Here is a 27,834-nt window from a genome sequence, read left to right as displayed (position 1 = left end):
CTCTCCTTCACTCATATCATTGCAGAGGCCCTAGACAACAATAAACTCATTTCCTGTCTCTTCCTAGATCTCTCCAAAGCCTTCGATACTGTCTCTCATCCTCTACTACTATCCATACCTCACAAATCTCCACCTATCCCCCTCCGCACTTGCCTGGTTTAATAGTTACCTATCTGGCAGGGAACAATCTGTCAAATGGCTCTCATCCTCCTCACCTTTCCTTCCCATCTCCACTGGTGTTTCCCAAGGCTCCATCTTGGGACCCCTTTTGTTTAACATCTTCACCAATGATCTTTACACCTCATGCAAAGAATTCTCCCTTATTCAGTATGCCGATGACTCCACACTTAAATCCATCTCAAATAACATTCCTGAACTACACTCCCTGACCCAACAGGCCCTACAATCCACTGAACAATGGCTCTCTCACAACCTATTGATCATAAATCCCAAAAAGACCAAACTCCTACTTTTCCTTCCCTGTTCTCTTTCTCATCACAAAACCTCCTTTTTTGTTACATCTTCTAACAATACAACTATCCAACCTTACACCCACACAAAACTCCTAGGGGTCATTATCGATGACAACCTAAAGTTCAACCTACACATACTCCAATGTATTAAAAAAAACAAACCAGAAACTAGGTCTGCTATATCGGAACAAAAAATTCCTAACCCCTGAATCTAGACTAACCCTTTCTCTTCAATGGCTTGAACTTCCCCAGTTTCTGATATCCTATCAATATCATATGCTACACTCTATTCTTTATAAACCCTCCTTCTGTCCATCTCTATCTTCCTTAGTCTCCATCTACATCCCATCCCAGACCCTCCATACTTCTAACCAACAATTACTTGATATCTACCACCCAAAAAGGTCAGTAGGCAAACTACTCTACAATCACTCCCTTGCCCATGCTTGGAACAAACTTCCCCTTGACCTACGTTCAATCTCCCACACCTCACACTTTAAAAATGAACTAAAAGCTTATTTTCTCAATTCCAGAACCTGCCCTTGCCATGACCCTACCTAGTCTTCCTTTCCTTTATGTACCCTCAAAAGGACCATACTTAGTACCTCATTACACCTCTCTCTCCAATGTGTCTACTATGCATTTGCATAATTTTATACAAACAAAAATTTTTTATTGTTGACCTATTGAACTATATCAATGTAAAATTGTTAATTAGCTTCTTTTTAATGCAACTTTAACTTTATGCATGTAACCCAACATATGTGAATCTTTTTGCTATAACTGCTATTATATCAATATTGTTTAAAATTGTACTTGTTTAAAATGTACTACTGGAGCTTTTCTCCTCGGATCTCCACTGAAAATGGGCCACAAGCCCAGTTGGACAAACCCAGTTAACAAATGTCAATAAATAAATAAATAAATAAATAAACAAATAAATACAGTGTGTAGATATGAGCGGTTGCAACGCAGTCAGTTAAGATGATCTGTGAACATGATTCTTATATTCATGAAGCTAATGATTTGCAGATTCACGAAGCACAATTCGCATGTTCACAGAAGCAATGATGTGCAGATTTTCATGTAGTATACTCTGTTATGCCTTACAATGCTAAATTACAGAATGCAAGGAAAACCCTTGACTTCCAATGTTTCACGTGATATTTTGACAATTTAAAGCAGGACCATCCATATCATTCTGAATCTGAACAAAACTCAAAATTACTAGTGCTCAAATATCGTAGATATTCTGGCCAGATGGAAAGAAAAAAATAAAGAAAGGAAGAAGGTACATTCACAATTCAAATATATCATACTTTTCATGAGGAAATACATGACTCACACATTTGCTGTTCAACTCCAACAGAGTCATTTGCCAAACCAGCTATGCACCATACAACAGAAAGAACTCAAGAACTGCCCTTTGTGCACTGTTAAGTGTGAAGAAAGAACATATGACAAAGTTCTGGCTTGCTATCTCTCATCAAATACAACCTGTGGCAAATATATATGTACACACACACACACACACACACACATATATATATACATATATATATTTTTTTTTTTATAAAACTTGAAATATGTTTCACAACAGCAACAGTAAAACACACTATAATAACTCGTGAAATTCTGGAGAGTCCACAAAATAAAGTAGCAACTGATTTGTTTCAGTTTAAGGGTAGTCAATCAATTATCTGTGTTGACTACTACTGAAATTATCCCTGAGGTTCAAGCTAAGAATAACATCTTTCACAGTCAGTCATCGCAGCGATGAAATCCATTTTTTCTTGCCAAGGCATCCCTGGCATTCTCATCCCTCATAATGGTTCACTGTTTCTTAGTTGAGAATTTCATGCATTTTTCACAAAAGTGGACATCTCTACACATAACTTCTTCATTAAGGTATGTGTAGTCTAATAGGTAGAAAGAGTTATAGAATTTGTAAAAAAAAAAAAAAAAAAAAAAAAAAAACATGTCAGTTCCAAAAAAGACTGTTATCTAGCTCTGCTTCAGTACACTCCATTACAACCAATAGGGATGCATCTTCACAATTGCTGGTGGGCAGGAAAATGAAGAAAACATTGTCTACCTTGTTTATTCTGCTTCAAGGATAGCAAATGTCAAATGTAAAATCAGTTTGTCAGAAACCGTAACAAAAACAAAAGCTGTACAGTAGATCAGGTAAGTCACTGCTCTGAGGCCTGTAGGGAATGAGAATGTGGAATCCAGTTCATAAGCATTTGGGGCAGCAAGAAGATATTGTAACTGACCAAGCAAAATTACTAAAGTCCTACACTATTAAGAAAGCTGCAAGTCACGTAGATCTAACAGGAGATACCTATATAAAACTGGACAGTTCTCAACTCAAAATAATGATTGTTTTAAACGTTTACTAACAAAGGAGAGTTCAAGCTTACATAGGACTTTTCTTAATTAAAAAAAATTATGTTTTTGAAGACTGATAGCTAGGGGCAGTTCAAGGCATAAAGTGCTACAGTTGTTACAAAAACAAATTGTTTCTGAAAGGTACACTTATCCTGATTATGGTAAGCTCCCTAAATGTTGACACTCGTTAACACTGAGTGCCAACATGTCAAAAAAGGACTGAAAAGGAGAACAGCGAATATCAAACCTCCCTCAAACTTAGAGATTGTCATATCTCGGAGAAAAAGGAATATTCCAAGAAATGGCCATCTCGGACTTGGTATATATGTAAGTCAGCTTTTTTGGTCATTCAGTCTCAGCATTATGGGACTTGCTAAAGTGGGTCCTGACATTTCATGTGGTTACATCATGACACTGTGCCAGGCAATATCTCATCCATAGGAAAGGAAGATGTTCATAGGTTCATAGGTTGGTACTAGGCTATCGGCCCTAGGGTCTATTACAAGCCTAGCCATAACAATTCCCTGGCTATTTCTTCCCACACTATTTACTTCCCTGGACCCCTGTCTAGCAGGGCGACTGATGTAATCCCCGGGGTGAATTTCCCTTATCCCATCCAATTGTCAAGGTTCCTTTTGAAGAGGGCCAAAGAGGCACTCTGCTTGACATGTATGAGCAGTCTATTCCAGAGTCTGGGGAGTCTCTGGGTCAGGAACCTATCCCTCCAGCATGTTTTGTTTATTGTGATGACAGGGTTTAGATCCCTGAACCGTGTGGCTTTGAGGGATTGGGATTTCTCTAAGTGTAGCATGTTCAACAGCTCTGGGTTTGACATGACCTTGTATGTTAAGCAGAGATCGCTTCTGAGTAGATGATATGTGACAGAGTATAGCTTGAGTTTTTTTAAGGCAGTCAGCATAGGGCATCTGCTTTAGGCCTGTGATTCTTTTAGTGAGATATTTATGCAGCCTTTCCAGTTGTTGCAGATGTCTTGAGAGGTACATACCAAATGGGGCGTTGTATTCTATAATGGGTCTAATGAGGGATGAGTACAGTGGGACAATGACCTCCTTTTTTCTGGATGAAAAGCCCTTAGTTATGAGGTGTGCCACATAGAAGGATTTCCTGACTGTTGTGGCGATGTGGTTATTGAAGGTGAGACCACTATCTACCTTGTATATGATGATGACCATTTACTGGATGCGACGTTGTACCCACTATATCCTCACATTCTATTTCTGATTATAATCAAATGACTTTTTTACATTATGACAGCAAAAACTGTGTTACATATTTGGCATCTAATCTGCAGAAATTCTTAATTCATATTACTTAGTACATTGTTGCTTCTATATATGTTCATCTTCATTATATGACTATATGTATGTTAAGTGATGTTCCTACTACAGATAAATGGCAGTTATGTACTTATCATAATGCTAGATTCTTTCATTAATGTTTGCCTGATACAAACTGATGGGTCTTTGAGTCGCTTGTCAAATCCGAGCCTGCAAATCTAGTGCTCCATCCTTAAGGTCCTTTAATTTTTTCTTTCCCATAAAACACCAGTTAGTAAAGCTAACTCAGATTGAGTTTGCTGCCAATAAATAAAGTGGTCTTAAGATAAAGTACCAGGGAACAGCATTATGGGGACTGCCCTCCCCCCCTTTGAAGGGCGCTAAGCAAAAAAATTGTTGCACTTACTGTTGGCTGGGAAGGCATACAGATCACAGCAAGGATGGCCCCAATGATTGAATATATGTTGAGCTACCATTAGATTGAGAGACTACTTATGAGATATCAGGATGGATCCACTGAGCCTATCAGCAAGACAGCTGGCTCTCCTGGGAATGTGTGTGCTGTCAGCACTCACCCATTGCCACAGTCTCATGGCTTCTAAGCATAAGGGACAACATCTAGTTTGTTCTTGCTTGTTGATGTACCATACCACTATAGTGTTGTCAGTCTGAATGAAAAGTGCACCTGGAAGTAAGAAGTCCTGAAGTTTCTGCAATGCAAGGAGGAATGGTCTCACCTCCAAGACATTGATTTGAAAGTTGGTATCTGGATTCCAAGTACCTTTGACCATGCTCCCCTGATAATGCCCCCTGCATACCAAGAAGGAGGCATCCCTGGTTACTGTCGCTACTGGGGAATGGCATAATGAAAGGTCTCCTTACCTGCATGAATGGGGAAGTTAGCCGCCAATGTAACTGAACTCTGCAAAGGTTGGTGATTAGTGGAAGGGCTATTTCAAAAGTTGCGACCATTGAGCCCTGAGAAAATGCTATCCTTATGGAATAATGAACAAACTGTGCCATGAGGTTGTAGGAAGCCATTAGTGCTAAGATCCTGAGGACGAGCACAGCTGAGGGAGAGTGATACTAAAGAAGAGTTTAGATTGAATTTCACAGGTTTTGAACTATGTCCATCAGCAAGGATACCGTTCAAGCTGTTGTGCCAGGTGGTATCCTATAATTTGTATTGCTTGAGTTGGTATCAAATTTGATTTTTCATAATTTATTGATATGCCCAGTAAAGCTGCAGCAAGCAGTCTTTGGCATCAGTTAGGGACTCTGTCATCATGGTAGCAAGGAGCCAGTCATCCGGATATGGAAAACACAAAAATCTCTCATAGTTGAAGATGGGCTGCAACTACTGCCATGCACTTGGTGAATGCCCGGGGGGCTGTGGTGAGACAGACTGACAGGGCAATGAATTGAAAATAAGTGGTTCCTAGTCAGGATCACCTGGAGGCATATTTTGATATGAAGATAAGCATCCAGGAGCTCTATCAAGCACGTCCAATTATTTGCCTGCAGACAATGTAAAACTATTTGCACTGTGACCATCCTGAACTGGATCTTTTTTACATAAGTGTTCAAATGACTGAGATCCAGAAATGACTGAGGTACTTGTTGTTTTTCAGAACCATAAAGAATCTTGAATAATAGCCCGACCCTGTCTGGTCTAGTCTGGTAGGACCTCCTGGGTGACTCCTTTTTGGAAAAATTGAATTCATTTTTCTTTTCGTCACTTTTCATTGATGGTGTGGTACATGTAGCAGTGACTGATGAGATACAGGGAGGCAGATGAGAAAAGGGAATCATATAACTTCTGGATATTATTCCTCTTACCAAGGAATCTTGCATGATGGCCATCCACACCTGGGAGTAGAGAGAAAGACAACCCCTGACTTCCTCCAGAGGGGAGCAGTAGGGCAGTCGTACAGGGATGATTAGGCTGCCTGTCAGAGACAGGCCCATGGTATCCATGATTTTGCAAACAACCTCTACTCTAGGTCTGTGCCACTGAAGGGGCTGCTTCTGCCATAGTCATGCCTTTCAGAAGTGTAGTTTTGCCATGGTCTCCTAAATAATAGGGATTTAGACCCCTTTTGGTTACTGTTGCGTTTTCACTAAGGGTCCTCAAACTTTACTCTTATGGGAGACACCATCTTTCCATCCTACTCATACTTCTACATTTTATCTTTGACATAAGGTCTAAACAGAGAAGATCCATAAATGGGGCATTTTTAAAGGATGCTTTGATGTTGTCTGCAAACTCACAAAGGTGAAGCTAGACATGATGCTTCACTGTAACGCCTGAACCAGCTGCGCATGCCATTTTATTGGCTGCATTATGCATCAGCTACATGAAGAGATTAAGAATGTAAAACACAGTGCCCAAGGTAGTTTCCAACTGTTTTTTGGGCTTCCTGGGTAGGCAGCTTCTTCAGGGAAGCTAACACTTGCTCTACTAGATATTTCTGGAAGCAATTATATGAGTGATGCAGTTCATGGCCCCAACAGTAAAGATGCCTGACATGTATGGTCATATCCCCATCCTGTCCAGTGCCCTAGATGCCTTGTTGGATTGATGGACAGAGGCTGTATCATTATTCAGCAATTTCTTAGTTGCTGCTGCTGCTACAATAATAGACCCCACCAATGAACCAAAAATGTCTGTCCTTGGGAGTGCCTTAGTATTTAATTGGTCTTCCGAGGAACTGACTCTGTTGAGTCAGGCTCCTGCCATACCCCCTCCTACAGCCAAATCAACTATGCTGTCCACATGAGGAACCACCCTGGAAGCAGAAATGCCTGAATGGTAAGCCTCAAAGATGACCTCTTCTTCTTGACAAGTTGGGTCTATTGGCTAATTTCCCCTCTGTTGCATTAATTCTAGGATGACATTAAATTGGCGTCTTCTGGAAAGGACGGGAGGGAACAATCTCGGTCATCCAAGTCAGTCTCTGAAGTGATATATTCTTGAGAGTCAGTGTTTCTCCTCTTGCACGTCCTTTTCATTGGTATCTCAGGTAAGGGTGGACAGAGTCCTCAGAGAATTCTGATTGTCTGTGGGCAGGTTCTTTAAGGCCATTACCTTGATTCTAACCCTGAGAGATATGATGGTGCTGTAGCAGAGGCAAGTGAGTGCCCTGGGATGGAGTCAAGGTTGAGGAAGTCTGAAAGTACAGTTGTGAAAGTAAACGTACCATATAGAGAATATAGAGGAATGATTACTGCTGCAGTAGCTTTAACTATATGGGTTGTATCCAGTACAGGATGCCACAGTCATCCAGCTTCCAAAGCTTCAGGGCACCTTTCACACTGTCCAATCTTTGACAGCTTCAGCAGAGCTGTAAAAAGTTAGTGGTCTGGGTGCCAAGTCCCTTTTCTTAATCTCTACCTGTCTGTAATTAACATGTGACTTTTCACATTACTCATTGTTATTAATATACATAATTTTAGTTTAGTTTTATCTTTATTTAAGTACTACATAATCTACTTGTTCTTTTCCTTGCAGCTTCTTTATATTTATTTTATTTTATTTGTCTTTGTTTACCGGGAAAGTTTGACTGGGTAACACCCATTTTCAGCAGAGGTCCGGGGAGAAAAACTCCATTTTCTTACATTGCATTATACGAAGTTCCATTTAAACACAGAGTAGTTACGTTTTTATTTACATTTATACACAAATAGTAGTTACATTTATATATTCTAAGATTTTACAGAGGTGGAAGTTACGAAACAGAAAGCCCACCTACAACTTAGTGGATTGCATAGGCAACAGTTATGCAGAAAAATTGTTTTGCCATTTCAGTGAAAGAATGAGAGAATTCTGTTTAAGGAGAGTATTTGGTGAGTATCGTATGATGAACACAAAAGACTTAACCTTGTGATGAGCATGTGCAGGACCAAGACTGGTTAAGGTACTGTTTAAGCAGTGGTTTAAAGTTACTGAGTTTGTTGGAGAATTTTATTTGTGTGGGGATACTATTCCAGAGTTTAGCAATGTATTGGGAGAACAGCGAGTCTTCTGCAACATTATTTGACTTATTTGTAAGTAATAAGAATTTGTTACTAGAATGGAAGTCCCTCGCTGGACAATAGGGCAGTAATAAGTTTTGTAGTGCAGGACATTTTTCTAGATAATGAATGAGTTTGTATGCTGTAGTTAGTTGTAAATATGTTAGCTAGTTGTGTAGTTCAAGCCAGTTTAACTGCTTTAAGCTATGATAATGATGGGTCCTATGAGGGAAATTGGTGGCAAATTTTGCTATTTTGTTGTTGCAGGAGGCAAGTTTCTTTCTTTGAGTATTGTTTAAGTTTGTTAAGCCAGTAGCAGCATATAAGAATTGGCAATAAGAAGGTGGTGGCTAGAATTTTTCTTGCGGTATCTGTAAGGAATCCATTGATCCTATAAAGGGAGGCTAGTTTCTGGTGTGTAGATTTAATGGTGTGCAGTATATTCTGGTCATATTTGAGGCTGTCATCTATTATAACACAGAGAGGTTTACTGTGAGTTACAGTTTCAATGGCAGTATTATTTGCTGACTTTATGGTAAAAGATTGCTTTTGATTTTGGCAATGTTTTGAGGTAAAAAGCATTAACCTAGTTTGAGTAGGAGGTTTGATTTTTTGAGCCAGATTTGTACAGAGGAGAAAGATTTCTGGGTAATTTCTTGGAGCTTATTTATTGTTGAGGCCGCACATGTTAATGTTGAGTCATCTGCACACTGAATTAAATTAGCATGGTGAGTGGAGGTGTGGAGGTCATTATTAATAAATATCTCAAATAGGAGAGGATTCAAGATAGAGCCCTGAGGGACACCTGTAGTAACCAGTTGAAAGGATGAGTAGGTTTGTTGCCACTTAACGGCTTGTTGCCTTCCAGATAGCTAACTAAAAAACCATAACACCATTAACAGCTGTGGGAACAGGAGCACACAGCAACATCGCCAGCACTTGTGAGATCAGAATCACACAGCAGTGCCATTAACAGCTGAGGGAACAGGCGCATACAACAGCACCACTAGTAGCTGTGGAAACAGGAGCACACAGCAACACTATTAATAGCCATGGGAAAAAGAGCTCACACATGCACCAACAGTACCCGTGGGAATAGCAGTACACAGCAACACCATTAATAGCAATGGGAACAGGAACACAGCAGAACCACCACTGGTATCTGTATCTGAGTGACCAGAAGCACATACAGCAATACCATTTATAAAAATAGCAAGTGGACTCACAGTCTTGGGTATAACTATTCATTTGTTTATTCTTGCAGCCCAAATCAATCATTGGCTACAAGCCAACTACAAAAGCTAATAATTATCAATGACAATTGCCAAAAAGACAGTTCATAATCAATATTTTCTTATTTCAAGAGAAATAAATGCATTTGAAATATATCAAACCAATGTACCACGGTTTTTGTAAGCAAGGGCCCACACACAAAAAAAACACACTTTAACTAAATAAATATTTTTATCAGTATAAAGTTTATTATACTCTGTGTAGTAATATTATCTCACTTACATTCATCTAATCCTCTTTTCTAAAGTTACCACTAATAGAAAAATGGCTTTGTGGTATATCTAGATTGCTGCTTGTTTTAATCAGTATGTCTGAAAACTGCTTGACTTGATTTCCATTGCATTTTTAATGAAAATAAACCATGTGTCACTTTGTTTCTCCATTCACTATGTAAAGTTAAAATGGCATCAATATTCCTATGCAGTGGCTGTCATTCAAGTCTTCTTCTTTCGGCTTTTCCCGGTTAGGGGTCACCACAGCGGATCACCTGTCCGCCCATGATTGACAGTGGAGTTTTACAGTGTCGAGTTGCCAGCCCGGCGCCCAACCTTCCACAGAAGGCACACACACACATGCACTCACACCTAGGGCCAATTTAGAGTGTCCAATCCACCTACTGCATGTCTTTGGGATGTGGGAGGAAACCGGAGCACCTGGAGGAAACCCATGCGACCACAGGGAGGACATGCAGACTCTGCACAGAAGGCACCCCAGCTGAGGATCGAACCAAAGAACCTCTTGCTGTGAGGTGACAATGCTAACCATTGCACCACCATGGTGGCCCTAGTGGCTGTCATTCAAGTACTGGACTTTAATTAAAGTACTTTTATTGGATAGTGCAGCTGTACAGTTCTCACTGTTTTGGAACTTACTGAATCTTACTGAGTTCTTTCTGCTATTTAGAGATACTGAAGTCAAATTAGATTTTATATCTGCTTAGGATACTACTGAACCACAAAAACAGATTAATAATACCTACTCTGTATGATCAACATCATATTGTCAAACAATTTCAGCAAACACTGTCCTAATTCATACTAGCACAACAGATACAAGGTATCAAAACAATAATGTAATACGGGGCAGACCCCTGAAAGTACCCCATCTATATATAACGCCAACAATCTGAATTAGTGACTCATTGTGAGTGCAAATACCTGCTTTTCCAATTAAAAACAAGATTTGTACTCAAAATATCACTAAACCATTACTCAACAAATATTTTAATGAGGAGATGCTACTTACTGTATCATTCCTCCTTGCAATGATAATTTCCTTTCACAATATGCACATATTTCTGGATTGTGACAACACGTGGCAGTGCAAAAGCAATAGTAACTGTTTCTATTTTTTGCATGTTTATGTCCCTAAGTAAATAAAGAAGACCCAGCCTTAGTTTACTGTATTGGATGTGGGTAATCACTGCATTATCTGCACAGCCCCTACTTATGCTACTTTCCATAATATACTGTAATTTTATGTGCTCCCTGTCACCTCTTAACCACCACTTTTTGTGATGGTATGCAAGGGATATGGGGGTTAAGGCGAAGTGCTAACCACTCTTATAAAGAATACCATGAGCAGTATTACTAGGTATACTGTTGTGATGTGCACATTTATCTTCTCTCTTCTTGCCTGATACAGCATACCAATATTGATAATTCAAGGAAAATAGACAATTAATCTAATACTTCAGTTTAAACTGTCCAGGCTGTATTCATGCATTTAGTTAGGCAGGACATGGTCTGACTATATGCTGATTATTATACTTAACATTCCCTTACCAATCAGCCCTGTTGTTGCCTCAGAAAATGGATGACTATCTACGTACAGTGCCAGGGAATCTCCTTCATAAACCACAATCACAAGAGTCACCTTGTCATCAAGTGTAATTCTGAGTATCTTTCCAAGCTCAGTTGTGAATTTCAGCCTAGAAAAAAGGGTAGATAAATTTTAGTTTGTATACTTTTTTCTTCACAATCTATACAATGGGCCACAAAATCAGAAAACTGATCAGCTGATTAGTTCAAGAGTTCTATATACTGGGAAAAGATTAGGCAGTCTCTTTACTTATACACAATCTCAAATGCTATCATTAATGTAGATACTGCCTTTATGTACTTAAAAGCCTTTAGCCAGGCCATAAGTAAATTAAATAGACTAGTAATTCTCATAATTACTTTCTCATACTTAGTTTTAAATGATAACATTCAACTCATGTTCACAGCTTTCTAGGCAAATATGTGATATTTAATGTGTCAGTTTAAGCGAAATTCTGAGTCTATCCATGGATATCTTTTATGTGTACTTGGGGATAAACATAATGGCATTAGAAGAAAGGAAATACTTTTGTTCTAATGTTTCTTAAATCAGGAGCATTTCATTTTTAATTGAATAACTTTTTATACGTTTAACACCTTTATTAAAATCACACATTTTAAACAATGTCATAGGTACACATACATTAATAGAAAATCAAACAAGCCATAGTAACATTTTTCATTATTCTCATGTGTTATACATATATATTTCCTTTTTAACAAACATTTACTGCAACATTACATAAACTGCTCAAATTCTGCCTTCCCTTAAAATTCATTCCTCCTCCTCCTGAGCATTATTCTGTATAGATTGTTGCCACAAATTCCATTTACTTCTACATAATTTGCTTCTTCCCTCCTAAAGATCCACATCAAGTTCTTTTATGTCCCTTACAATATTCAATACTTCAATGACAGTTGGTTTAGACTTTAGTAATTGCAGCCAACAGCATTAAACACAGGCAGACTTTAGTATGTTCAGATCCTACATCCCAGCTCAAAAGAATCAATCTGATGTTGCTAATCGTCTTTCCATTCATCACTGAAGGGGTTCGGAACCGAGTCGTCCTATTACCAAGCTCGCACCAACCAAAACCTCTCGAGCTAAGCTTCTACCCAGAATGCCCTTCTCCCTGTTACCTCAGATCTCGTTTGCCACGTAGCCATAAAGTCACGTTTCAGCTGAGCTCTCAGCTAAGTGAAAAGTTTTTTGATATTTTGTGTGAAAAACTCATTGGGATTTCTTTCTTTATTGAGTGTTAGTCTTTCTTGTGGTAAATTACAGTTGGATCTTGTTCCTTTTCTTCCTTTCTCTACCCGTTGGTAAACTTTCAAGTACCATTGTTGGTACGGCTCTCTCTCCTTACCCTGGTGGTATTCCTCCAATACCATAGTTGGTATTTCTATTTTCCTTCCTAACCTGTTAGTGCTTTTCAATAGTAAGTTTCTGTTATATGTATATCAATAATATCGTGTGGTTTTGAACCCTGTCTGAATTGCTAAAACAGACTGGTTTTGATTTTGTTTTTTGAAGTGCTAGCCTGTTGTGTCTCTCTTTCAAGCTGTCGGATAAGAAGGGTACTTCGGGGTTTAAGCACTGTACTTTGTGTAATGGCAAGTTACCTAATTGTGACTCTCACGATGATTGTGTATATTGTTTGGGGGTGCCCCATCTTTCGGTTTAACCTCCGTGTGGCATTTGTCAAAGTTTCAGTCAACACACTCTGAATGAGCGCAAGAGTAAATTGATAATGAAAGGGTTACTTAAGTCTCCCTTTTCAGAGGCCATTTCTGTGATGGAGGTCTCAACCCCTCCTACTAAAGACAAAAAGAGGTCCCACTCGGTTCCCTCTTCAACCTCGGGTGATCAAGGTAAGCCTGTGAAACCAAAAGTTCCAAAGCTGTCCTCGGAGCATAAATCGGCCTCATCAGCACTGTCCTTGTTGGCTTCAAGCACTATTTTGAAACTTAAGATATCGGCACCAGCTTCGGCTCCAATTCTGCCTCTGGCACCAATGATAGACCTCACCATGCCTGTGATCACTCTGGCTCAGTGTCTGCCTTTGGTGCCTACCTCTGATATGACATTGGAATCCCCCATTCAGATCAGAGTATTCCTTCAGCACCTAGCGTTGTTTCGACTAAACTGGACTTGACCCCTTTAATCCCGGTCTCAAAAAGACATCATTGCCAGCAGACCTTGCACCATGGACTCGATATTCTCCATCCATAGGTCCGTTCTTGGGTCAGATGTATATCCACCATGAGCTTGTCAGAACTCGATGTGGTGCGTCTTGTGGATCAGCTGTTGGCAGCCAGGGAGATACCCACACCTTTTAAGACCGATCCGCCTACAGAACTTGGGTTGGTTTCTCCACAGACTCCATCTTACTCTCCTCCTTCGACCATTCCGGTTCCAAAGCTTTCTGCACTGACGTCCTTCTTGGAACCCACCACTTTAGCGCCTATAGTGGACCTCACTCAGGCTCTGGGTTTGCCCCTTTGGTCCTCAGTTTCTGCAGAACCAGTCCTTCCTCAATCTTGGAATTGAGGGGTGGACTCCTTGGCTCGGGGCATGGTTCTGGTGTGCCTTCGGTTCCATCCTCGGTGCCAGCTGTCTCGTCTACACCGATTCTGCTTGAGGCTCCATCCGCGGTGGCGGGTTTGTCTGAGCGGGGGTGTGACCCTGGTCCCGAGGTTGTCTTTCTCGGTTCTGGGCTCCCATCCCTCTTCGGGTGGACCTGCTTTCCGTGCGATGGAGAGGGCTCTTGCTTCTGGAAGCACTCCATTGACGTCAGAACCCCAATTCTCATCCACTGAGCTACAGCTGCCACAGATCACCTCCCTGGGACACCAGGCAGAGAAGCCACAGGATACCCCTGTTCAGGGTACCTGCTCTTCCAAGTCCTCCTCAGAGGCCCCCACTGAAGGGCCCCCTTGAAAGAGATCATGCAAGAGGAAGCACGTAGACTCGCCCGAGGAGTCTCTAATGGAAGACATGGATTACAATGATGGTGAAGGGTCCCCACGGTCACCTCCTGATGATGTCTCCTTTGGAGACATCCTTGAAATGCTGAAACAGAGAGGTGACTGGAAGTCCTCCAACCCTTCGTCTGAGGAGTCTATGTTCCTGTAGGCTTTTTGCGCCCGGCCATCTACATCTTGGGTAATCCCGCCTGCTGACGAGCTCATCCAGCTCGTTGTGCAGCGCGCTTGGAAGAACCCTGATTCCACTGAGGCGATCCCTTGGAGAATTGACAAAATTCTTTCTCCGCCCGAGGAGAACCCACATTGGTCCAGAGGGTTACCAGTTGACACTATGGTGGTGGTGGCGGCCATGAAAAAGTACTTGGCTGAGGAGAGTCCTGCTGTCCACTTGCCCAACAGAGAGTCCCGGGTGGTAGACAGACTTGGGAAGTGAGTTTATGCATCAGGGACCTTTGCCATATTGTCTCTGAACTACTTGGCACATTTTACAAGGCTCCAGAGGGACTTGATCTCTGAACTCTCTGGAACACTCACAGGACAGGTGTCTAATGAGGTAAGGGACAAAGTTGCCTCACAGCTCACAACTCTGGAATCGATTTTCAACTTGTCCATGAGGTTGCTATCACATGCACCCGAAGGGGTGGCTACAGCAGTGGGTTCAGGCATTGTCATGAGACATCATGCCTGGATGCACATTTGTGACCTCGCGGATCCCTTCAAGTCTTCCTTTTTGAATGCTCCCATCAAAGCATCATCACTTTTTGGCCCGAAGGTGAAGGACACGCTAGCCAGGGTGCAAGCAAGATGGCAAGACCCTGTCTGCCGTAGGCCTATGATTTTCCAACCCTCAGCATTCCTTTTCCAGGAATCAGAGGAGTGGGAAAATGTGGCACAAAAAATCTCAGGGTCCTTTCCATGCTGCACATGGTGATGATACCCCCAGGGGCAGAGGGGGTAACAATTCTGAAAAATGTCCCTACAGGGGCAGAGGGGGCCCTCATAACCAGGGCTCCAGGGACTCCTTCTCTGGACAGCCTTACCAGCACACCTGAAGAGCAGCCCGATTGCTTACCTCTGGAAATAGCTGGGGTCATTTTTCTCTGCACCAAGCTGCCTGCCACTCTATTACCACCAATCGTTGGGTGCAGAGCATAATCACCAGAGGTTATACTTTTCCCCTTTCTTGTCAACCAACACTTCCAAAAAAGCTTCCCGATGTTCCACCTAGTCAAAGGGAAGATGCAGCTTCAGAAATAATAAAGCTGTCTCAAAAAAGAGTCATCCAACCAGTCCCACCAGACCAATGCAGATCTGGATTCTACTCAAGGTTCTTTTTGGTGCCAAAAAAGACAGAGGACTGGAGACCCATTCTGGATCTCAGCAGCTTGAACAAGTCTGTCACCCAAACCAAATTCCAGATGATCACGGTTCAGTCCCTTCTCCCTTTTTTTAAGGGAAGGTGATTGGTTGTTCTCGATAAATCTCAGGGATGCGTATTACCACATCAAAATGGACAAACACTCCAGAAGTCTGTTTCGCTTCTGGCTGGGAGCCAGTCACTATCAGTTTTGTGCCCTACCATTCAGTCTCTCTACAGCCCCCAGAGTGTTCATGAAGTGTATGGCAGTGGTCACAGCTCATTTGAGACTACAAGGCTTCCAAGTGTTTCCATATTTGGAAGACTCGCTCCTCACTGCCCCCACCAAGCATCTGCTGGTAACAGCTCTGCATTACACTCTCTCTCTGGAAAAAACTTTGGGTATAACAGTACACTGGCAGAAATCAAACCTTACTCCTACGCAGCAAATAGAATTCATTGGAGCAATGTTCAACACCCGGTCCTGTCTAGTGTCGCTCCCAACCCACAGACTCCAGCGACTGAGGCTCCGGCTCCAGGTGATACTCTGTCAAACAAAAGTTTCAGCAAGGGAGGTTCTCCTGGCCCTAAAATCCATGGCAGCTTCAATCCCGATAGTGCCCCTTGCAAAGCTGCACATGCGAATTCTGCAGTGGTTACTTCTTTTTCAGTGGTTCCCAAACTACCATCCTCTCAGTTCCCAGATTTATATAACCAACTCCTGCAAGCAAGACCTTCTTTGGTGGATGAGGCCAGATGCAGAACTTTGGAGTCGCCCATTCCAGTCTCCTCAGCCTAAGGCCATTGTGACCACAGATCCTTCTCTGAGCGGGTGGGGGGGGCCATTTCCAGGGAAAGACAATCCAAGGCGCATGGTCTACTCTAGAGGCCAACCTGCATATCAGCATTTTAGAATTGAGAGCAGAGCTGTTAGTGTTGCAGGCATCTCACCCAGTTCTCCCTTCTGGGATGATTGCAATTCAGTCAGATAATATGTCAGTGGTCTGGTATATCAACAAGCAAGGAGGAACCAAGTCCTATCCCCTGTGTCGAGAGGCCATGAGAATCTGGCAGTGGGCGATAGCTTCTGACTGTTTTCTGACAGCAACACATATCCTGGGGAGCTCCAACGTAATTGCAGACAAACTGAGCAGATGCATACTCCTGCCTCACAAGTGGTCCCTCATTCCCGAGGTGGCAACAGAGATCTTCAGTCATTGGGGCCAGCCTTGCTGCAATTATTTTGCCTCCCCATTGAACAACAAGTGGAGCAGCTATTTCACCCTGTTCCACCTGGAGGGGGAGTCCTCGAGAGACACTCTGATCCACAATTGGCCCACAGGACTTCTTTATGCTTATCCCCCCATCCCACTTATCCCACAGTTTTTAAAGAAATCTCTTCGGTTGAGATGCAAAGTGATCCTCATAGCTCCATTCTGGCCTCATCAAGTTTGGTTCCCCTTCCTTCAGCCTCAACTAGTATACCCGCCATGGATTCTGGACCCTCTTCCAGATCTGATTACTCACCCCTGAGGGTTGAGCCACCCGAATCTATCCAGTTGGCTTGGTTTCAACATTTCTGTTAGTTGCCAGGCAAGCTAATCTCACCTCATCTGGTCAGGACATCATTCTGGTCTCTCATAAACAATCCACCAGAAGACTATATCAGGATAAATGGAAAAGGTTCTCCACCTGGTCTAAGGATAACATGCTAGACCCGTACTCGTCTCCAGTGACTGCAGTGCTGCATTACCTGGCTAAGTTTTTTGATAACGGAACCTCTACCGTACAAGTACACCTGGCAGTGATTTCTAATTTCCACAATGGTCTAGATGGCACCCCTCTCATCTCCTCATATCTATGTAAAGCCTTTCTCGAGGGAACTTCTCACATCAGGCCTCCTGTCAGACAGCCTGTGGAATCATGGAACCTCACTTTAGTCCTTCAGTCTTTGACTCAACCCCCCTTTGAACCCATGGTGAATTGTGACCTAAAGTTCTTGTCCTGGAAATCTTTGTTCTTAGTAGCCATCATGTCAGCCAGACAGATCTCGGAGCTGCAGGCATTGTGTATCAAGAGGCCCTATCTGGTCTTCCATAAAGACAGAGTGTCACTCCGGATGAACCCATCCTTCCTCCCCAAACTTGTTTCTGATTTTTCCATTAACCAGACCATTGACCTACCAGTGTTCTTTCCAAATGTTTCCAATAAAGGAGAGTACTGCTTGCATTCCTTGGATGTACATAGGCAACTGAGATTCTACCTAGACAGGACCAAGCCTATCCATAAGTCTGAACAGCTTTTCATTTCCTTTTGTGGACCTAGAATGGGAAATTCTGTTTCCAAGGTTACGTTATCAAAATGGTTAAGGGACTGCATATGTTTTATCTATTCCCTCACAAAAGAACGTATGCCAAAGGTTAAAGCTCACTCCACTAGATCTATGGCAATATCTGTAGCTTTCCATTCCAGGGCTTCCATGGATGACATTTGTGCAGCAGCCACTTGGGCTAAATCTCATATCTTTATCAATCATTACAAATTGGACTTGGTCTCCAGAGGGAGAGTTGCCTTTAGCTCAATGGTACTCAGGATTGTTCTTCCATAAGGGCTACCCATTGACCTCAAGGTAGCTTGGGATTCTGTCCCATCAGTGATGAATGGAAAAAGGATTAACAACATCAGATAAAGAAGTTATGTCTTACCATAATGTTCCATCTGTGTTGTTGATCTTCTTTCATTCATCACATTCCACCCCCTTTCCATCACTAAAGACTGCTGGGGGATGCTTTGGGTCCATATGGTGTACTAGGACATTTGCTCAAAAGTAGCCTCGGCTTTATTTCTCTATATTCAGCAAACTTGATCTGAGGTAACAGGAAGAAGGGCATTCTGGGTAGAAGCTTAGCTTGAGAGTTTTTTGGCTGGCGCGAGCTTGGTAATAGGCTGACTTGGTTCTGAGAGCTTGGAACCAAACCCCATTAGTGATGAATGAAAGAAAATCAACAACACAGATGGAACGTTATGATAAGACACAACTTCTTTTTTCCTTTGTTACAACCACTTGCTTCTCCTAACATTTCTGACAAAGCACTCTGAAGTGAAATTTTAAAACTTGTTAAATTCTCAGAAAGCACGTCCCCAGCTACCACTGTCTTTCTCATCACACTTCCACTATTTGTTGTCTATTAGAGGAAAATTATCTGACATTTGCTTGGGGGTACAATGATACCTATGTAAACACTCCAAGCAAAAATCCTGAAACTTATGGACTTTGCTGCATACTTGGGAACCATACAGATATCCTCCTACTGTTCCTTTATATACTGCTTTTCTATTCTTTCTTCCCAATTTTTGCTAACCTCCTGTGACTGATTCTTATAGTTATCATGTAATATTGTATACACTCCACTAATTATACCTCTATTAACAGCAACTTCTGTTCTAGACTCAATAAAAAAACTCTACCAATGCTGATCTTTTACTTAGCACTTCTACATTCCTTTGACTATACTCATCAATCCATGGTAGGGAAGGCAGTCTTCAGCCTGCAATCCAAATTTCTGCTTGGCCTCATGCCACTCTATTACCTTTCCCCCCATAGTTATTTTCTCCCAATACCTTGAATCCTTTGAGAGTTTTCTCCAGTAAATTCCATCCCCGTCTTGCATATTTTCCATATCCCTACTTGAAGTAATCCCTATTGGTAAAATCTGCTTTCTACAGTCCCATGTTGATTTTGTTCTTAGTATATGTTCTAATATTTTACAAATATACAGGATTATGATGGGGTCAGCGATCATAATTTATTATGTGTTCAAGACATGGATACCAAGAAATTCATTTCGAGAGTGAAGCTTGAGAGGTGACTTTCTTGGCATCCATGTCTTGAACACATAATAAACAGTTATGATTATCGATCCAACCATAATTCTTTGTAGTGCATGATGCTTTATCTGCTCCATGTACTACTAGTTACAGAAAAAAAACCCACTGTATTTTGTTGGCTTTCAAAGCCATAAAGCACTTAGGGGGTTTCTGTCAGAAAGACAATGTTATACTTTCCCATTACATTTGCACTCACCTTTCATGACTCTCAATTGTCCATATTTTTATAGAATGTCCAGATTTTCTGCCTCATTTGTTTGGTCTGTTCTTCATAAAGTCCATGAATGACAAAACATTGAGTACTGAAGTAACTGAATAGTGACATACATTTGAATTTCAGAATTCATACATTAAAAATAATAAAATAATAAAAAATAAATAAAAATAAAATAACTAAATTTTCTCCTTGCTTCTACTGAAGGTTTCAATTGTAGTACTCGATTTTATGTTTTATGAACAGTACAGTTACTGAACAGTCTAGTCAGCTGAGAGATCTGTTTGTGAAAATAGTTTGGTCATTGCCTTGTTTTTTCATATATGTTACGTACTCAAGCTACTTATTCTAAAGTGCTTAAATATCACATTTACAGAATGTATGTTGTGTAGCAAAGAGTGGAACTAACAGATAGGCATTCTACCTGTCCTTCTAAAATCTCTAAACCTACATCTCAGTCATCCCACACTTGCATACAAACACATATGTCTTGTTAGTTTAGTTTATTTTTCTTTCTGTACTTCTAAATGTGGAAACCTCCATTTTTGTTTTTAGTATACCTAAACTTGCATACAGAGACATATCTCCTGTTAGCTTCCTTATTTTCCTGTTTAAAGTCTATAAAGCAGAAATGCACAACTGTGAAATACAGTGCACTATTCATATTTGCCAAACACTACTTAATGCAGCAGGGAATAGACAAATAGTACTTTATCTACATAGTTCAAGCATCAAACAATCCTAATTAATTTAATCTCTCTCTCCCAGTGTACCAAGTACAGAGTAAGTCTGATAGGTGTTGCTGAAAAGTTACCATATCTCACTTCCAAAGGAACTTGTACAGCTGAATTTCACCTGCAGTTGCAAAAGTTCAAAAGAAACAATACCTTGGGTTAAAATCTATGTAAGGCAATTTTCAAGACTCAAACTAAAAGCTTAATTGTTTTCCCTCACTTACGCATTACTGTGTTCTGTACTGTAGTGTTGAATCTGCTGGAGGGACACCCACACTCACAGGGCTTTTACTGCTGAAGGTGAAGCTAAATTAACACTTTAGCATATTTTACTCTAGTAGTGTAAAAAAAAAATCAGTGTATAGGCAATAAAACGCCCATAACCATAAAATTAAATGCTGTGACTCAAGTCGATAATTTAGAGTTTAAAGACAATTTCTTTGTATCCATAACCATTCTAGCTCATTGATTGAATGTTTTTGGTGGTAACCCATCTACGAGGGGGGGGGGGGTAACTATATTCCACTGAAGGAGCTGATTGGTCCTCCCTCATCTCAGCTGTTTCTCCAGCTACTACAGCATTATTTCAAGCCAAAGTCACTGCAATACTTCCTTTTGCAGTTAACTTAGGTGTATGTTAACAGCATTTTACCAGCTTGTGTTACTGTCCTTAAAATTAGCAGGATTTGTCTTGCATCCTGTTTTTGCTGCAGTTTTATAAATAGTTTTTCTGGTACTCACTCCACTGTGGGCCAACCCACTCCATTTAGCCCTCGCTATGCTCGGGCTTCACTCCCCTGCCCTACCCCAAACTCCTACCCATTCCCTCAACATCTACACTTATACCTCACTTACTCCACCTCCTCTGCTCACCTTCCTATCCTGTGCCTAAATTACTATCCAGTCAGAAACTTTCTCTTTATACCATCTCCACACACTTCTATTCTAAATTCCTAATCAAATCTCACTCTGTTCCCTCCCCATCAAAACCTACCTATTCTCCACTCTATTATCACTGCTCATTACCTCACCTACCATACTGCAAAATTTTTACAACACTAACCATGATATTTCCTTCCTGTATCACCTTATTTGTTCTCCTACTCTCATTTCTAACATCACCACCAGTTGTGGTATTAAATAAGCACATCTTAACCATTACTGCATCCTCACCCATTTCTCATAGCTCTATTCCACTGTTGTACCCCCAAAATACTAAAAAATATCAGTCCCAATATTAAGGTAATGCTGCTACCCATCTCTGCTAAAAATGCCAAAATAAACAAACCCTCTTTCTCCACCATACATCAGTGTAGTGACATTCACCCCAACCAAGTCCCATTCAAACTCCAAACCATAAAATACACCCTAAACATTTAAAAACAGTCACTCTAAACACTAGAAGCATATGCAACAAAATCACAGATTTTCATGCCTGGGTGACTCAACACAACCCAGACATCTTAGCCACAACTGAGACATGGCTAAGGCCTGAAATAAAGGATGCTGAAATACTACCCACTAGTTATAATATTGTTAGGCTCGACAGAAAACATAACAAAGCGGGTGGAACTGCTATAATCTTTCCAGATATGCTCACAGTAACTTTCTATACAGGTACAATCCCAACTTTTGGAAAAGTAGAAATTCTAATCTCAGTCTTAAAACTTAATAAAGCCAAGAACATATGCATTGTTGTGCTATATATCCCTTAGGTCAGAACATTCCAATACCTGAAAATATACTATCCTGGATAACACATACAATCACAAATGAAATTATCCTCCTGAGTGATGTAAACATTGACTGGCAGACTATCTGCAAATTCAGCGATCTTTGGATTCACTCAACTTAATAATACACCAACAAGATATGGCAAAATAACTCCCAACAATCTGTTCTGGATTAGATTCTGGTTACCAACCCATATAATTTTACCTCCTCTGGTACCTTTCATGATATACTAAGTGATCACCTGCCAGCTTATACCCATAGGAGTATTACACAGCTAACAAAGGAACATAAAATCTCTCCAAATTCTCCAAGGAGTCTTTCATTGAATCTCTGAAAACAGTTAAATGGTCCATCCTAAAAAAAACTCCCTTTAAATGATGCAGTTGAATACTTTAATGCAGCATTTCTAAATATTCTTAACGCATTATCCCCAGAGTGTACAAAAATAATTAAAAATCATCATACCCCATGGCTCACCAACCAATGCAAACTCCTTATGAAAGAAAGAGACAAAGCAAGACTGGCGAAAGAATAAAAATTACAAAAATTGGCAACTATTCAGACAGCTACAAAACCAAGTCAAGAAACAAGTTAATAGTGGTAAAAAGTCTTACTATACTCAACTACAAGATAACCATAAAAAATTCAGGTCTTTCATATTCTCTCTTATCAGTCTAAGAACAAAAAATAAACCTATCTCATACCCAGACATTCCACCTCTTCAAACAGCTACCTGTTTCAATACATACTTCATAGAATGCATAGCCAACTTAAACTCAGACTCATCTACTACAGCCTGTTCCACACAGCCAACTTCCCCTACCTTAGACCCTACATTTCCCTCACAAAACTCACCTACCTGCAATCTCTCCAATACACATGCAGACAACTCCACTGACTTTACCTTTCAACCAGGTTCTATAACTCTCATAAAAAAAAAGCTTTTACGTAAACTAAAACCCTGTTCCTCCTCAGTCGATAACCTTTCCCTGGAATACCTAAATCTAGGTGCAAATGCAAAAGCATACCCAATCAGCATTCTTATTAATAAATAAATAAACAGAATCCTGTGTCCCTAACTTGTATAAAATGGCACACATTGTCCCATTACATAAAGAAGGTAATTCCACTGGCATTTCAAAATTCCATCCCATAGCCATCCTGTTTCCCCCTTCTAAAATCCCTGAAAGATGTATCAATCAACAATTTCCCCACTATCTCTTAAAAAATAAGCTAAGCACCAATACGCAACATGGATTTCGAACAGACCACAGCACCTCTACTGCATTATTATCATTTATAGACACTGTCAATAAGGCTCGCAACTCTAATAAACTTGTATCTGCAGTATTTCTAGATTGATCAAAAGTCTTTGACATGGTCTCTCACACTAAACTCCTCAATCAACTCTCCATCCTGGGTCTAACAGCTCCATCTATTCAATGGTTCCCTAGTTACCTTGCCAACAGGTAACAAGCTGTAAAATGGCAAGGATCCATTTACACGTATCTTCCCACTTTCACTGGAGTCCCACAAGGATCCATCCTTGGCCATCTACTGTTCAATATTTTTATTGATAAGCTACATTCATCTATACTCATCTTCTTCTGAAGGCACCTTGATTCAATATGCAGATGACTCTACCATCATCTGCTCTTCAAACATTTTAACTCACCTCCAAGAAATCACTCACTAAACTGTCATCTCCAGTGAAACTTGGTTTGCAACAGCACAACTCCTACTCAACCCCTAAAAACAACTCCTCCTCTTTACCCCAAAAACTCATACCCCTAGCAAAGGATCTTTCAAAATCTTTTGAGGAAATGCACTGAAATCGAGTTAGTCCACCATACCAAACTATTAGGAGTCATAATAGTTGATGATCTTAAATCTAACTTCCATATCCAAAGCAATATCAAGAAAACACAACAAAAACTAGGCTTGCTATACAGAAACAATCATTTTCTGAGCACAACCACAAAAATTACCCTAGCCAAAACCTACCATTTGCCCTCCCTACTCTATGGTGCACCAAATCTAACTAATTTACAATCTTCCGTAAAAGACAAACTTGAAAGCTGTTACAACAAAACTGCCAAGTTTGCTACTTATTCATCATCCTTCACCTATCACTGTAAAGCTCTGCATAACTTTTGCTGGCTGGAACTCCCCCTCCACCTCTCCTACATTCAACTAATAGTACATATAATCATACACAAACCATTAGCCTGCCCAACTCTTACCCCTATAATCAACATGTATTTTCCAAAAAGAGCTTTCAGATCAGAAGACAAAGAACTTCTCACCATAAATAAACTGAATAAATTCCCTGGACAAAGCCTACTCATACACAGTAGAAAAAAAAAAAAAAAAAAAAAAAATGGAACTCCTTACCTCTAACCACCAGAACTGTTTCTAATCTACCCACTTTTAAATGCTCCCTAAAAGAACACCTTACAAAATATTTGCTGAACCTAGATCACACTTCACTACCCTTTACAGCCTCCTACTCCACTTCTTTTTGTTTTTCCCCACTACCTAACCTTATTTAATTCATCTCTGCAGACCTCTCCTCTACCTCTTTCCTTCCTACTCACTTAAGATCCCTGAAGAGACTCTACCCTGAACTAATCTCCTTCTCTCCATCCTTCTATAACCATAACATGAACACCTCTCTCATACTAAGACATCATTCAATTTCACCCCACTGTCTCTAATCATGTAATCTCTGATATTTCTTTAAATATCTTATTACAATTGTCTCAGGTCTCATTTACCACATACTAATCTATGTAACAAATAATATGACTACTGAATTTTTCCTCACATATTCTCTTCAACTCATGTTATTTTCATTGCACTCTGCTATGAAACATATGTTCTATTTTTTTCTCATTACAACATTCTTTCACTTTTATGTATGTAATGTAACATGATGCTTTGTGATTTAAAATATCTGTACTTCCAGTTTTGTAATGTAACATGATATTTTGTGATTTAAAATATCTGCACCTGATTTTTAAAATATTACAATTGTGGAGCTTTTCTCCCCAGGCCTCTGCTGAAAATTGGCACTCTCTGGTCCAGTCAGACTTTCCCTGTAAACAAATGTCAAATAAATAAACAAATAATAAATAAATAAAAGCACTTTTGGTGAACCCATCCTTGGTAATTTCCAAGTTTTTAAAAGGAAGGCACACATTATCTCTTTGGAGAGCAATGCTGCAGTTTTCATTTACAGGTCAATACTGGCAGCTTTGACAGTCCAGCACTAGACCTGACCTTATAACTTCAGCAGGGGGCCTAACAATTGTTAAGAATGGGTCACAAGCTACTTTTACGCTTAACTGATTTATCTTTTTACAAATTTCAGAAGGTAATTGCCACGATCCATGAGCTTCATAATATTCTGCACGGTTGTTGTTACTCTCCTTAAGGACCGGCACCCAAAATCCTACTCTCTCCTTAATTCTCAACCCCCACCCCCGATTTCATCATCAACCCTTTCCACATTGATTTATAAAGTTCTGTTTTTATTATGAATATTGGTCTTAACTGTGTAACTCTAAGCATCCCTTCAATTCATCTAATCATAAACCACTTGTTCTATAAGAAGAATCAACTTATCCCACTTACATCTTCCCCTCTTCCCCTCCCAAATAAATTATTTCAAATCTTTATTAATTATGATCCACAACTTCACCTTTGGGTGATAAAAATATTCCTGCCCTCTATATAAAACTAAAGGGACTAAAGACATTTTCTCTGCTTGTAACTCACTATCCATGTTGCCAAAATTGATAGACATGGATCAGTGTGATTTTGTGGAGGGGAGGTAAACATTTAAGAAAGTTAACACAGCAAAGATGATCCATAGAGAAGTAAGGTATGAGAAAGTACAGTTCTATAAGTTGCACTTAACTATAACAGTAGATGTTTGAATTCCTCACTGCTGCTTTAGGCTGTATGGGTTGTCTCTTGCCCAAGACACAGCATCTGACCAGCTTCCAAAAGCTCTGGCTTTTTCCCACACTTCCACTCTGACTACCGATTTGTCAGCCCTGAAGAGGGAAAGTCAGCATTCAGAGTGGAAAATCTTCAGGATTTATTGCCCAAAGGTTAAGTAGTAGTGTATTCATCCTGAACGAGAAAAATAAGAAATAATCACCAAAGTAGTAATGTATTCATCCTGAACAATAAAAAGAAGAAATAATCACCAAACTATTTCTCAACAATAACTATGTGCAATAATAGGGGTATAGAGGGTGGGTGCAGTTACTGCAGTAGTCAGGAATTCAAATGATTACTGCTATGGGTAAGTGCAAATTACACAACTGCACTGTGTTCATCATTTCCACTTCTGCAGTAGCCTTAGGTTATATGAGATGCTTACCAAAGCCTATCCAACCTTGAAAGAGGAAGGATATGGGCGAAGGAGTTCATGGAGAATAGCCCTAGCAAAGCTAGTCTACTATCTATAAAAATAATTCAGTTTGTAGTGTCTTGTAATGGTATGCACAGAGGACCATGTATCTGCCTCTAGAATGCTTCGTGAGTTTACCTCTTTCCAATATGCTATCAAAAAAGACGAAGCTCTCGTAGGGTGAGCCTTGGTACTGTCTGGAATGGGTTTACTATGGTGGGCATAACAAAAGGCAACAGCCAAGGACAACCATCTGGAAATACTCTGTTTTAACACAGATTGTCCTTTTAGTCCAACAAAAGAAATAAATAGCTAATCAGCTTTTCTAAAGGACTTGGATCTGTCAAAATAAGAAATACACCACTACAAAATATAAAACGTCCAAAAAACTCCAAAATGCTACTTTTGAAGGCAAAAGACCGAGGTACCAGATCTGATGGTTGCACAGTAAAGCTCTTTTGAACTGCTATTCTCTGTAGTTATGTTTTACCTGAGCTGCTTGTACACATCCAGAGTACACAGAATCCTTTCTCCCTGGTTCTGACAATCTGGATAGAACAATGGCACATTTAAAGTAAATTCTGAAACAACCTTGGACATGAATGAGGGATTTGTTCATAATGATACGCTGTCCCTATGGAAGACCAGATAGGGTTCACCCACCATGAGAGCTTGCAACAGACTTTCTTCTGACAGATGCCAGAAAAATGTGAAGAACACTTTACCATGTAATGAATCTAAAGGCTGTTTGATTTGCAGGTTCAAATGGAGACACAGTTAACTTTTCCACTACAAAGTTAAAATCCCAGAAAGGAGCACCCTGTTTGCATGGAGGTCTCAGGTATAACACTCAGAAACTGTTTTACCAAAAAATGGAGGATGCATGAGCAGACATGCTGAAATGATACACTTTGATAGAGGAGTCTGAAAGGCAGGAAGCTAGTAACTCACACAAATATTTGAGCACCAGTGATAGACAATCCCTGAATGGGCCCTGGTCATTGGCTAGGCACCAACTAGAAAATTTTTTCCATTTGCCAATATAAGATTTTATAAGAGCAGTTTATCTTGCCTCCTTTAGAGCCTACTGCACATTCTCAGAAGCGTGGCGTGTCAAAGGAATTCGAACTGAATCATCCAGCAATTAGCTGAATATGTTTGAGATTGGGGTGTATCAAACACCCTCTGACATATGAATATGTCCAGT

General features: G+C 40.3%; 1 protein-coding gene across 1 annotated transcript in view; it reads right to left on the bottom strand.

Moving 5' to 3' along the window:
- Positions 1 to 27,834, bottom strand: part of LOC122806146 — a 256,706-nt gene that overhangs the window by 30,814 nt on the left and 198,058 nt on the right. The window contains exon 5 of the mRNA XM_044076383.1: positions 11,254 to 11,399. Within this exon, the coding sequence (XP_043932318.1) occupies positions 11,254 to 11,399 (146 nt within the window). The remainder of the gene's footprint in view (positions 1 to 11,253; positions 11,400 to 27,834) is intronic.

This window comes from Protopterus annectens, chromosome 7.part0 (genome assembly GCF_019279795.1).
Source record: "Protopterus annectens isolate FY-2018-M chromosome 7.part0, PAN1.0, whole genome shotgun sequence".
NCBI classification, from domain to species: domain Eukaryota; kingdom Metazoa; phylum Chordata; order Ceratodontiformes; family Protopteridae; genus Protopterus; species Protopterus annectens.
This window is presented reverse-complemented; position numbering and strand designations above follow the sequence as displayed.